Raw genomic sequence first — 13,577 nt, 5'->3', positions numbered from 1 at the left:
GGCATTAATCTGCCACCGGTTGCCTATCGAACGAGGCGAAAGCTGGCAAACATAAACCTCCATTGATGGGAGCCCTTCAAAAAAACCCATTGACAAGTGCACCTGTACTTGAACAGTTTCGGTTGAAGTCACAAAAACAAACGTTGCACGTCCTTGCAAACCGATCCGATGCATTCAATCAACATTCAATCAGCGCCATTCATCAGGTTTCCCCGAACGCACGCATCGACCGATGCTCGTGCCAATGGGAAATGGGTCACAAAAATTCAGACGATCGTGCCGATTGAAATTAAGTCACTTCGTGCAGCATTCGGTCCTAGCAACCTGAGGGAAAGTGCACGTGAAGTGACTTTTCAGACGCAGTATGCCTTGACGGTGTCATATCGGATGTACGTTGCATGCAAAAAAAGGGCTTCGAAAGAAGCAAAATGTTTGACAAACGCAAGCGCCAGTAAGGGGGGAAAAACGGCGCCGAACTCTACTCACCTTACACTGGTTCTGTACCATCGAACAAGGATAGCTTTCCGACTGACACCCCAACGTCGATGGAAAACCCATCATCCGACGCCAATCGCTTTCGAAATGGACTTTGTGTGCGTGTGCTTCGAGTATGGAGGAAGACCTTATCGTGATGTTGCTTCGGAAGCATCCGCCGGGAGATAAATCGATACAGTGTGCAGAAGAGATGTGCATCATCGTGTCGGCCACGGCCTCAGTGACAGTTCAGCTGATGCCCTTTCAATCCTAAGAAGAAGGGGAACGGGGGAAGAAGAGGGGGGTGTAAATCGACTGCCTGAGTGGCGGCCGTCAGCTAGCGCAGATGATAGGGCCAACGGGTTCGGCCAGTTCGTACCATTTCCGAATCCAAGCTGCCATCTTGACTGGGATGGTTAAATTTTCATACCAGTTTTCCGTTTCTGGTGCGACTTCAGGGGGGAAGCCGTTTTTTATTTTCTCATTCAATTCAATTCCCGGACAAACACACTCACACACACTGAAAAGCAACCAGCAAATGGACCTACAGCTCGACCTACAATAACTCAACCGTCCCGTATCCGGCGCTGCTCGGACAGACACCCTCGAAGGACGCCGTAACCCACGTCAACGGTTTCTAATCACAATCGATGCCATTTGCTTGGGTCTCCCAAGAACCTCCGCCTTCGGTTAAGGGTGGTGAACGGGGCAGAGGGGGTTTGTTAGTGAATCTTCGAGGACCTTTTACGGAAAAGATTGACCCCCCAGCTTTCCCGCTCTGACTCTCCGGAAGCACGTTTCAGCCGGATTGAAGGTGCACTTTTCGATCGTTTCTTGTGCGTCCTTCCCTTACCTAATCGTTTTCCCCCGTATCCTTGACAACGCCTTCGAAGTTTTTCGCACTCCATCTCCCACAGGGGAACGCATCGTGAGGCATGGATTTAAGCGTAGCAACCATCGTTTCGTAGGTGTTTCTCCTTCTGGGTAGTTTATTTTTTGCCCTTTCAAAACATCTATCCTCACGTCCGAGTGATCTTTCTTTTCTCCTAAGGTCCACCGGATAAAGCATAAACATAAAAGAAGGTAAAATAAACCGATGACGCAAGGGTGGAAATGTAGGATCCTAAGTGAAGAAGGTAGAGGCAAAAGGGGACACGAATCAACGGAGAAACGGGAGGAGAAGATGTGTGCGTGTCTGGAAAAACGGTTGGGCGTTCCTTGCTTCCAACGAACGAGGATTAGAAATTTTTAATCGAATCAAGATTAACTTTCTCCCAAACAACAATCAATCGAACGGAAACGTGTCTACAACGGCCCGCAAGAGGAGAGGGGGAACTGCGGGTCATAGACGTATAATTTTTGTTTTCTTTTTCGCTCACCAAAAGCGTACCCGAAGCGTGGCGGAAGCTGCTTTATCGCCGAAGCGAGATTAAATGAATCAACACACAAAAAAAGGAAGTGGATGCGGTACAGTAATTTATTATCGCCAATTCACCGCCGTGGTATTTTTCATTTCATTTTCCATCGACCGATCAACGAGGTTCCATCGCGTTCGTCGATTGTTTCCGATTGTGCCCTTGCGGGGCGCGGATCCGACTTTGGAGGTCGCAATTTTATTAATGGCTTTACTTTCTCACTTTCTTTTCTGTCATTTCAGGTAAGTCGCGGGTCGGAAGAAAAACCGTGGAAAACCCAACCAAACACACATACCCCGGACGTCGTGTTTTGCAGTACACGAACGAGTAGTGTATTAGAAACTCTACGCATCACTCCGCATTTGGATGAACTGCTCGCATCGTTCCATTTTATCAGCGTTTTGTCTTGTCTTGTCGCAATGGTTTTTAGTTTTGTATTTTGATTTGATTGAATGGTCGGTTTCATGTTTCATTTTTCTTTCTTTCGACATTTCAAGTAAGGGACGTCATCTAAAATACGGCACACAGACAGTGGTACATCGAAAAACATGTTTCCGTACTTTAGAAAAGCTTCCATAGCTTTAGAAAAAGAAAGTGAAAATGTGGGAATCTCGTAAAGCATATTAGCATCCACAAACAAATGCTATTCACGTGTATGTTTGAAACACATACGCTTTTACAACCGCATATCAACGTTGTGTGTGAACATGTTCATGTGGACGTGTTCCGTGAAGGATTCGCCATTATTGCCGACCTTTTGCCACAAATAAATCTTCCGCTTCCACCGGCTGTGCGCACCGCTCCATGGGACGTTGTTTTGATGTTGGTTTGGTTTTCAACATCTACTCTCGGGTTTTTGTGCTTTTTTTACTCACTACAGGACCGCGGAGCGCTCTCCCCCCCAAACCGGCAATTGTTTCGTGCAGTGCCAAGGCAACTTCTAAGTACAGTATGCCTGTATTTCTCTCGCAAACTCCGTGAATAGAAACAAAAACAGAATAAAATAAAACACTTGCTAGGGTCGTTTTAGGGTACGGGAAATTTGTTTATTGAAATATTTTACTGCCAGCGGGTGCTGGCTGGATGATGTTTTATTTGTTGTTCGTTTCCACAACATAACAAACAGCTTGCATGTGGAATGCGTGCGTACATTTTTATTCCGTGGGCTGAAACTCTCCCCAGCATACTTCCGGTCGGTTTTTCGGGTACACGCGGGTCCAAAAACGGACCCCGAAGGCAACCGCTTTTCGCGCACAGGCAGCGCGTCCCTGGCGGGTTTTTTTCCCGCTGGCAAAGGTCGACCGACCGTTGCTTCACCCGGCAGGACCTGACAGGACGGGCTTTTCACGAATGAAGTGTAAAACAATTCGTTGACTTGTTTCTTTCTGCAGCATACTTTTTCGGTCCTAGTTTTGTTATTTCCGTGAAACATTTACATCCACAAATCACGTTTTCCATGATGAATGTGGTACATGGTTGGGGTGCACAATGTTCTGTTTTCCCTACAGCAGGAAGCAAAAATATTTGGTGGGTTTTTTTCCGCTTCCACCCTTCGTGGCACAGGTACACTGTGGCTTTAAACAGTCGTCGGTGTTTTATTTCTATAAAATTAATGCCATTTGCTCACCGGGCTGTGACTTTGCAAACCAAAACCATGCCATCCATCACCGAAATGTGTCCCCCTACTTGCTTGTGGTATTTATTTTGTCCCACAATCTGTGCTCTATCGGCGCGAAATGCAATACATCCATCATGGTGAATAAACACCTGTCATAATGGTGTGAAAAAATTACCATCATTTCAATCAACTGTGGTTCGTGGGCCGTTCCGGTTCAATTTTCCACGTGACCAACCAATCTTTCGATGCTCGATTAGCAGGCGGGGAAGAAGGAAGAATGCGTGTGCAAATGGTGACTTGAGGGAACTTTAATTTTCACCTGCTAGAGGTGAAGTGACCCACATCACGCATGACCTTTCATGGCGTTTTTCCAGCGAGTCTCCGAGAAGCTGGTCTCGAAAAGCCCCGCAAGCTTGACTCGTGACATTGTCAGTTTTCGATTGATTAGCATTAATTATTCACCAGACCTCGGTTCGTTTGTATCACACTTTGGGAGTCGGTCAGTGATGACTCCGTGGAGGCGAAAGTAAATAATGAAGCTCGGCCCGGGGAGAGTTTGGGATGCCTAATTTGACCCACTTTTCGAACGATGTGTCGTTCAATCCCCGAACGGGGGAGCAATGTTGATTGAATTTAAATTATTTAAACGATTCGCAACCATCTCCATGCTCCCCATGGGGAAAGTTGTTTTCAACTAATTTGCATGTGTTAGACAAGCTAGGATATTAGTCGAGAGTTGTTGGTAGAACTTTAATTGGCTCCATTCGCCTCCATCGGTATCGACGCAATTCGCAAAAGTCACTGTAATTCGTTCGTAACATCAGCAAGATTTTCCTAATTTTTCTACAAACTTTCTTTCGTTACAAGCATGTTCTTGTGAACGGGGTGGGGGGAAATCTTCCGGTTTTAATTACTTCTGCATGCCAGATGCCAACGCCAGCCAGGTCGGTCGGTTTAAGATTATTAATAAACCCCGGCGCTCCGAGCATCGGTATCGTAAAATTATTATACTTTCCCCGAGGTCACCACCACCACCACCACGAAACTTGCCGTCAAAAAAGTCGAGCGCTAGTTTTGCTGGCGGGCGGGCGTTTTTGAAATTGTTCACTTTCGGGAAAACTCACCAAGTGGAATGCGCTTGGCTTTGGGAGGGGGGGGGTAACGGACATTTAGCACTCGATAAAACCGTTCCGATCGGCGTGGGACGATTTGTGCTGCATATTCTGACCACTTTTCCGATCGGTTGCACTGTAAGAGTTCATGGAAAATTCCTAACGTAACGTCGTGATCCGTAGTCAAAACACAGTAACATTCGCACGAGTTTTCGACCACCAATTACAACAGCTCGACAGCTCGCTGGGTCTCCCAGTGGGTGGTAATTAAAATAGTTTCAAATGCGATTTTAATTGCATCTTCGAGTGGGAGGCCGTTTGAAGCAAACCCCCAATTAACTCGGGTAGTGGCGCCTTTTTTTGCGTTTCGTCGGTAGCTGGGTATCATTTTTCATTTCGAATATTCCCTCAACATGCCAAGCAAGATAGAAAGAGAAAGGAATATTTAGAGCGTCTGCTTGGGATTGGATTTCAATGGGTGTTTGTTTTTTCTTCGGTAGCTACTTTCTTTTGCCGGGTTCGTTCCGGTACCGAAAGCATCTCGCCCCAAGGATGAAGCGCGGAAAAGAAACCCCGAAATGGGAATAACAATTTGCTCGCGTTTGGCTCGTCCTACACGTCTTTTGCTTTTGCCGAGACAGTTGTGAAATATCGCACCACCAATCACGGGTGTGCAACATCTGCCGGGAGATCCACCCTCGATCACACATTCAACCGTCACCTTGTTGACATGTCTGCGGAAGCTCCGGGGCGTGCAACAAAGAAGCGGGCAAGAAAAATGTCTCACACCCTAGCCATCGCTTTCCCCTTACGGCGTACGAGATTCTCTCGTGTTAGAGTGGAGGTTCCAAAGAAAGAAAAACCAAACACCTCCACACAAACACGCACACACACACACACACACTGGCAGGGTACGTGTGAGTGTGTTATCTAATTTGAATATAAATAACATCCCGATTCCGACACAAAATTTTCCACCCATGAAACTTTCGCCAGAGGGCTTTCACAACGGTGGCGGAGTGGAGGAGTTTGATTGTCACTGAATAATCATCCCGCACACACTCATCCCGGCGGAAAACATACATGCTCGATGGGCCGCGATGGACGGGAGGCGCGTGGAGGCGTGGGGCGGTTTGAAGAGTACCGACAATCAGGGCCAGAAGGCGAACACTTCCTGGCTGGCGCTCGCCGGAAAGGGCAATTTAAGTTCCATCATAAATTGTTCCGGCGCACTGTGACTGCGGAAAGTGAGCGATAGTAAAAACAAATGGGGCCCGGATGGGGCGAAGTTCGTGCGTGGAAAACTTTTCCCACCAACTGCCCGCTGGGAAAGCACCTTTTATTTCGACGCGCATAAACGCTTTCCACGAACGACCAGGTGGGAGTTTTACTCTCCATCGATGGGGAGCTGTACGTGTGTGTAGGGTGGGTGGTTGTGTGTGAAGCACAGTTTCCTCTAGCTATTAGCTGCCGGGACTATGACTTACAGCAGCAGCCGGGAAAGCGCCGGCTTTTTTTTGTCGTCTTTCCAATGGATGATAATTAAATTCGCTCCCATCATTTTCAGGCGTACCCGGGAAAAAGGGAAACACTCTGCTGTTGTGGCCTAATTTTCTGGACGCAAGCCAAAAGCCAGCACGAGCAAAAAACAAACGAAGATTATGACCCCATCCCCCATCCCCCATCCCACAACTCCCCCGTCCTTTCCCATTTTCCCACGAAATCGGGTCGCTGCATACGCTTAACGGATTCACTTCATCTGAAGGCGAACCTAAATGAAAACAAAAAACACCCCAAAGCTCAGCTCCACCTCCTCCCCCATTCATTAGCTCCATCGTTGGCTCTGTTGGCAGGGTTTTTGGGCCCTACTGAAGAGACTTTTCCTCCTTCTCCTCCTCCTGTTCCCGATGCAATCCGATGCCATCGTGTGAATGCTTTGTGTGCTGGTGCGGGTTTTTTTTGTTTCGTGTTTTTGGGCACCGGAGTGTGTGAATTATGATAAATATCCCGGCAATCGCTGGCGAACATTCGGGATTACGTGTGGATTAAGTGATTTACGGGCGAAGCCACTGGTTCGGCGCGAGAGGACGCATTATGGTTTCATTATTATGGCCTTCCGTACTTTCCCAGGGAGTTTTCCACCCTCGGCGGCAGAGGGTGGCCCGTTGTTTGTGTTGGGTGTGCGAGCATTTCATCCTTTCGAACAAACAAAACACAAAACACCCTTCGTTCCGTTCCCGCGGAAGTGCGATGGAAAACCACCGGAAACGGGGAGCAGCTTAAATGATTAACCTTCATCCATCACCGGGAATCCACCTCACGCGGAAATACAAGGCAGCGGGCGAATAAGGTTCAGAAAAGTTGGGACATCATTTGCATTTTCGCCACTCGACTTTAGGGAAGGGATTTTCCCGCCCCCGGACTGGGGAAAACCCTAGCTTTGGTGGCGTTATGGATTTCCAATTAGAAGTCTATTACCGATGCCTTTTCCATTCGTGCTGTTCGGAGAAAAAACATACTCACACATGCAAGCGCAGCTGGCCAGTGGGTCCTGGATAGCTGGTTGAATATTAAAATGGCTACTGTCCGTGTGCTTGGTGGAAAATCCCCGAAACTTATTTTCAACCATTCCCGCTTGCGTTGGCCCGAGCTAAAAGTGACAAGGCTTCGGTAGAATTTGGAATTGAATTACCCGCTTCCCATTTTTCCATCCAGTAGGATGGGGGGATGATTTGATGAAAATTGGGAAAACGGTATCGTAATTATGGAAATGCAATGGACTCGTCCCGACGGTCAAGAGGTCATTGAGTAGGGGTGGCACGAAAAATACCCTCCCGAATGAAAACCCACAACGGACGGTTCCGGTTTCCACCGGCCCAAGGATGTTAGAGAAGTAAAAAAACACACACACACACCTAGACAGAGGCACTCCAAAATTTCCCTAGCCCGAACGATATTACGTGAGGTTAATTCAATTTTCCAAAAAGCAGCAGGTGCCCCCGATGAAGTTCGCTGAAAATGGCTACCCGCCCTTCGACGCGCCCGCCTGTCGATATGGTGGGAAAAGTTTCCAGTATTCGTAGGGAAAACGTCACCACCGTTGGGAGGCCACTCGTCGGTAGCGAAATTAATATCAATTGCACCATAAAAAAGCACACACAATTTAAGTCCCTTTTTCTCGCTCTCTCTCTCTCTCAATCAACGAAACCACTCGTCGGCACGAAAACCTGTGTGAAGGTTGTGCCGATTTTCATTCCTTTTCATCTCGGAAAAGTTTCATCACGACCTAGGGCGAGCGTCGTTCTTCTTTGAACACAGGCATAATTGCTCCTGCAAGCATTTCCTTCCAGCACCTGAGACAGTTTTGTTGAAAACACTTTTTACGACGGCCAACAAAGTTCAACTTTTCCGCGGCTTTCAGCGGTCTTTAAAGCAATGCGAGGAAAAACTGGGGAGTTTACCACGTTTATCAAAAGTGTGAGATGCTGGAAATGATAAATGAGTATGCTTATTAGTTTTCACCCCCAATAGAGAACCTTAGAGGTGGTTTTATGAGTTTTTAAACACTATTTATAGAGTTCAAATTAATGGAACGCATGTAGATTTATTACTAAGTCTCGAAAAAACTATGTAGTTTGACTAAATATTTCGAGACAGATCATGAAATTCGGATTTCACCAGAACAATATATTAACCAAACAAAAACATATTGTAACAGTTTGCGTAAAAGGACAACACGCTTATAATCTGTTTTCATCTGTACAGAGAGCATGGATAGGATATTCAAGTGTTGTCATTGCTGAAAAGAGTTTTGTATTACTTGTCTCCAATACGTTTTCCGTATTAAATAAAACCGCTCGTTGATGTTGATGTAATAGTAATGTGAGCGAGCTCCATGATTTTTTCTTGCTGAGTAGGCCGCTCAATTTGCTTGTGCTGCTTACAGCACGTAAATAACGCAGCAGGCTGTGACGAGATTGAAAAACCACTTGACGAAAGCGAAGCCCGAGCGTGTCTAACGATGAACCTCGACGCAACGCTGGACAGCGCGGAAGAGGCCCGGTTCCTTAGCAAGGTGGGTGGACTGGTGAAGCGGTTGGCTCGGTCCGGTGGATCCCTGGCGCGCTTCACTCACCGCGAGCTCGAGCTAGTGCTGCTGCTCTACTACAAGCTCCTGAAAGCCGACCCGGACGGAGCGGGCGGACTGGTCTCGCGCCAGCAGCTCACCACCGTGCTCGACACGGCGTTCGGCATCACCGACACGGTGGCTGTGCGCCGCATCCACGCCGCCCTCGACGGGGGCACCAGCGCTCACGTCACGCCGGAGACCTGGGCCCGCCTGGTGGCGCTGTTCGTGCGCGGATCGCTGGAGGAGCGCGTCCGCCATTGCTACGCCGTTTACGACACCCAGCGGGACGGGCTGATCCGGCGGGACCAGCTGATGGTGCTGCTGCGGGACTGCGTGCGGCAGGAGGAGGGCGTCGAGGAGGCCGTCAAGGACCTGGTGGACATCGTCACGACCCGGCTCGATCTGGACCGGGACGGGGCGATCTCGTTCGAAGACTACCGCCAGAGCGTGCTCGCCGAGCCGCTGCTGCTGGAGTGCCTCGGCCAGGCCCTGCCGGACCGCCGGCACGTGGAAGCGTTCGCGATGACATTCCTCGTCCCGCGGGAGGTGTAAACGCCGTGGTTTTCCCCAACGGACACGGCGTGGTCAAAATTGTTGCGAGCATAAATCAAGCAAGCAGATAAATCTTCCTCCGTTCGTCGGGGTTGTAAATCGAAAATCACCTAGAAGGATTTTATCATTCTTAGCGTTAGCTCGTCTTCTTAGGACTTCCTTTTCTTTCCTTTTTCTTCGGTTCATTGTTCACCTTCGGTTTTCCCGTTTTCTCCACCTCTTCTGCACACTAAATTTCCGCACGATTCACGAATTTTCCACGAAGAATAACGCACTCACTTACACAACGATTCCTCACACATGTGTCACTAAAACGAAGCTCTTCATTCCACTCTTCTTCCACCGCCTTCCACCCTGTCACCTGTGATTCCCTCCCTCACCCCAAACGCACCCCTCTAACCACCCCCACCACCACCAGTGGCATCCGACGGTGCCGTAGAGGACACGAGGCGGGTCGCGGCAAGCGCGTACACGGACGCATCGCGGTCGCGCATCTCGATGGTGCAGTATTTGGAGCCTCTGTCGCGGCCCACGAAGGCGCCAAGTATGTTTGTTTCACTATACTCACTCTTGCGTTTCTGTTTTTCCTTCTTGCGTTCTTCGTTTTCGGGTTTTGTTTGATTGGTTTTCGTCCTCACTCACCTTCTTGCCACCTTCTCTCTCACTATCTCGTCACAATGTTGCTCTATTGCTCTTTCTAACTCTATCTGTTTCTTCTTCCCACGTTGTTGTCGTTCTTGTTGTTGTTGTTATTCGTTCTTACCAAGTGTGTTGTTTTGTTCTTCAGCAAGCTGGAGCTAGCTTTTCGTTTGCCCCTTGTTTTGTTCCTCTAAACACGGTTGTTGTTCACACGTGCGTCAGCCCTTTCGCCGTTTGCCCTTTTTGCTCACTCCACTATTCAATGTTGCAATTATTTTGTACATTCATGTGTGTTTGTCTGTGTGTGCGAAGATTGAAAAACGCGATGGACAACAAATCAGCATAATATAACTGCTGGAAAATGTTTCTTATTTGATCACTCTCCCCACAAAACACCCACACAGACACACACAGATACCGTTGCTAGATTGTTTTTCGCAAGACATTTCTTATGCGCATCTTTGATGCTCTTGTTTTCCTCTCAATTAAATATATTTTCAGTGTCTGAAACCTAAGTATCACAAGTCATATTTTTTTTAATATTTTTTATACATTCATCCGATTCAGAGCTGCGTAATTGTATTCTGTAATATTGCTTTTAGTTCTTTGAAACCATCAATAAAATCCCTAAACTTGGACCCTCCAAATTACACCCTTTATGTGTGCCATATTTGTCGCGTTAGTTTGGTTTGTTTTTCCAGTAGTACTTCATAACCATATCGTTTGTCGTATGCCGTAGTGTTGTTGTCGTGTAGGCTAGTCACGTTAGAGCGCTTTGCCACACGCAGTGGGCAGCCTTGTATGGGCCATGTGTTGTTTGGGTGGGGTTTCAAAGCTTCCCACCAAGAGTGTCCAACTGAAGAGAAGAAACACCTTTTGCGATTCGATCCAGCCGGAGGAGAAGAGGGTGAGCTGTTCCTATCGCCACATGTGCAAGAGCTTTCATAACACGTTTTCTCCCGTGCAGTGCACGCTACGGGAAATCGCTTATTAGCACGTTTTCAATCACCTCACATCAAGTTCAATTGCACGTCACATGCGCTCGATAAAACCAACGGGACGGGTGGGATCGGTGAGAAAGGAAAGGTGGCGATATTTGGGATGCTGGGAGGCGACGAACAAGGGCGACAAGCGACTCGTTCCCGTCAAACCATTTTCCATACACTTCCCGTTCAGTTCCGGCTCGGCGCAAAAGTGCACAAATGCAGCCTCCGGCACGCCATGCGTTCGCCTTAAAGTAGTAAATGTATCGTGCTTTCATTCATTCCCCACGCGGTAGTAGTGTGCATCTAGGAGTTCAGTACATTTTGGGGCTCATAAAAAAGACCACCCTCAGTCAAAAACACTCTGGCGGGTGGCCACTCGCAGTAAGTGTGGGGGCTTTTAAAAGCCCCCGGTTAATGCAGTTACTCGTAATCGATGGGCTCTGATGGATTTGCTATCTGTTGTTGGGTTTCATTTTTCTTTTTCGTTGTTGTTGTCGCTGTTGTTTGATTTTCTTTTGCGTTCCAGCGCGTTGTTGTTTGCCGTACAGGCCACATACGTATATCAATCGTGGCACTTTGGGTTTCCGGCGAGCCTCACTTTCGCACCGAGAAAGGCGTCCAAAGTAAAGTGTCTCGTATGTTTTTCCTGTCTATTTTTCTATTTTCTTTTTTCTCCTTCTCTCTCTCTCTTTCTCTCTTTCTCTCCGTCCCGTATTTTTCGTCGCCGACAGAGTGTGACCAGACGTTCGTGTCCCGGGCTGGCGGGCCCTCCAACGGAACGTTCAGCGCCCCCATGCTCACCAACCCGAGCAATCACTCGCGACAGTGTCTCTACATCTTCTTAGCAGGTCCTGGGCAGCGCGTCGACGTGTCGTTTACGTCGTTCACATTGCGTGGAACGCCACCTGAGTGAGTAATACAAGTCCCTCCTTTTTCCCTTTGCCCCGCGCAAGTTTCGCTAGTCGCGATGTACGTCGTGTTAAAACAACTATGTCGACGATCGATTTTAATTATGCACTACAAAGCAGAACGTTGAAACTTCCAACACCAGCTCAGCATGAAAGGTGTGACCATATATAAGCAGGTTCAATATGTCATCGTTGTCATTTTGTGGTTTAATCCTTTTTTATCCATTTCCCGATCGAACTCGAAGCGTATGATGGAACTTATAATGTTCTCGTGTATTTGCTCTAAATAAATAAAGTAAAATAAAAGTATTGTAGAACATGATAATTAGCTGGCGTAACTTAACTTTGTCAGTTGATCTGTTTCTCTATTATTAAACTTATGTAAAATATAAAAAAGCCTTCACACAATATTTTCTACAATAATTCATTTTTTTAAAACCAACTTTAATACAGTTTAATTTGAAAACGGATATTATTATCTCGAAAGTTCTCAAAAATGTATAAAAATTTCACAATTCCCAGTTATTTACTGTGTGCATAGAATAAAACAAACCAAGACATAGCGTTTATGGCCTTAAGGAAATCATTAAACGATAAGGATCGTGTAAATGACGCGAGCAGGACGAAACCGTTCTGCTTTTAATGATGAAAATATTTGCCTTCTCCGTCAACCGTCTTCTCGTCGGTCCGCAAAGGCAAAGTGAACATTAAATGTAAATTAAAAAATGTCAGCGAAGGATGAGCTCAAGGTAGCTAGTTTGAAAGCCATTAGATGCCGTTGACTTTACCCAAAACAAAACAAAAAACGTGACACCTGGTCCCACATCTAATCCACCGGGATCGTACCATTTCACTCATTTTCTCTTTTTCTCGTTCTCGTTGCTGTTTTTTTTTTTGTTTTTTTTTTTGAAAATCTTTCACATCAACCATCATGGCGTTCTCATCGTTTTCGAAATGTTACCAACCGCGGAAAAAAACGAACCACCATTCAAATCAAACCCAACAACCCAAAATTCTGCTACCAAACAAACAGCGGAGCGGCAGTCGGGGAGCTTCCAGCGTAAGTTTGAATGTCATTTCCGCTCATTTTCGTCCCATTACTCCTCGGGGGTTTGGTTTTTTGCTCTTCCCGGTACGGTGTTTGTGTGGGCGTTTTGTACTTTGTGTTGTTATTTTGTAATGTTTTGCCCTTTTTTTTTTGTTGTTTTCCTGCCCCGAGTAAAAACCCTCCAATCTCACCGCGACGTCAACCACCATACCTCATGAACTTCCCATTTCCCCATTTCCCACCCTTGGCAGAAAGGGTGGCCCATTATTTTTAGTGATGCATAAATTAAATTGTGTTTCATTGTTTTTCGCCGTGCCGACGCCCACGTCAATTCTTACCTCCCTTCCATCGTTCACAATCCCACCGGCGCGCACCGGACTCCATTCCAACACTAACAGCTTTTTTCCAACCCGCCGTGAAGTATGCCGTGGGGATGTTTGTATTTGTTCTGTGTAATATTGTTTGAGCCTGAGCGTCCGAGCCGATGGTGGTGGGGCAGAGAAAAAAAACCAGCTATTTATTGTGTGGCCGAAGGGTCCGAGCAATGGTGCGTGATTTCTCATTCTATGCAAACGATGAATTTAGCCGTTAACCTTAAGCGGAAAAGTTTTACCCTCAAATCACCTCGTCGGGACCCGTTTCGAGGCCTACCCGAGTGGGCTCGAAGCTACCTCACCGTGACGGCGAAAGGTGTGT

General features: G+C 47.2%; 1 protein-coding gene across 1 annotated transcript; it reads left to right on the top strand.

Annotated features, from left to right (window-relative positions):
* The first annotated feature begins 8,640 nt into the window (after positions 1–8,640).
* Positions 8,641–9,300, top strand: LOC131260728 (calaxin-like). The gene has a single exon (XM_058262527.1). It carries the CDS (start codon positions 8,641–8,643, stop codon positions 9,298–9,300), a length of 660 nt encoding a protein of 219 aa, XP_058118510.1.
* The last annotated feature ends 4,277 nt before the right edge of the window (positions 9,301–13,577 follow it).

This window comes from Anopheles coustani, chromosome 3 (genome assembly GCF_943734705.1).
Source record: "Anopheles coustani chromosome 3, idAnoCousDA_361_x.2, whole genome shotgun sequence".
Lineage (NCBI taxonomy): Eukaryota > Metazoa > Arthropoda > Insecta > Diptera > Culicidae > Anopheles > Anopheles coustani.
This window is presented reverse-complemented; position numbering and strand designations above follow the sequence as displayed.

Coding starts and splice junctions, on each gene's coding strand:
- LOC131260728 (XM_058262527.1), top strand. CDS start 8,641: ATGAACCTCGACGCAACGCTGGACAGCGCGGAAGAGGCCCGGTTCCTT.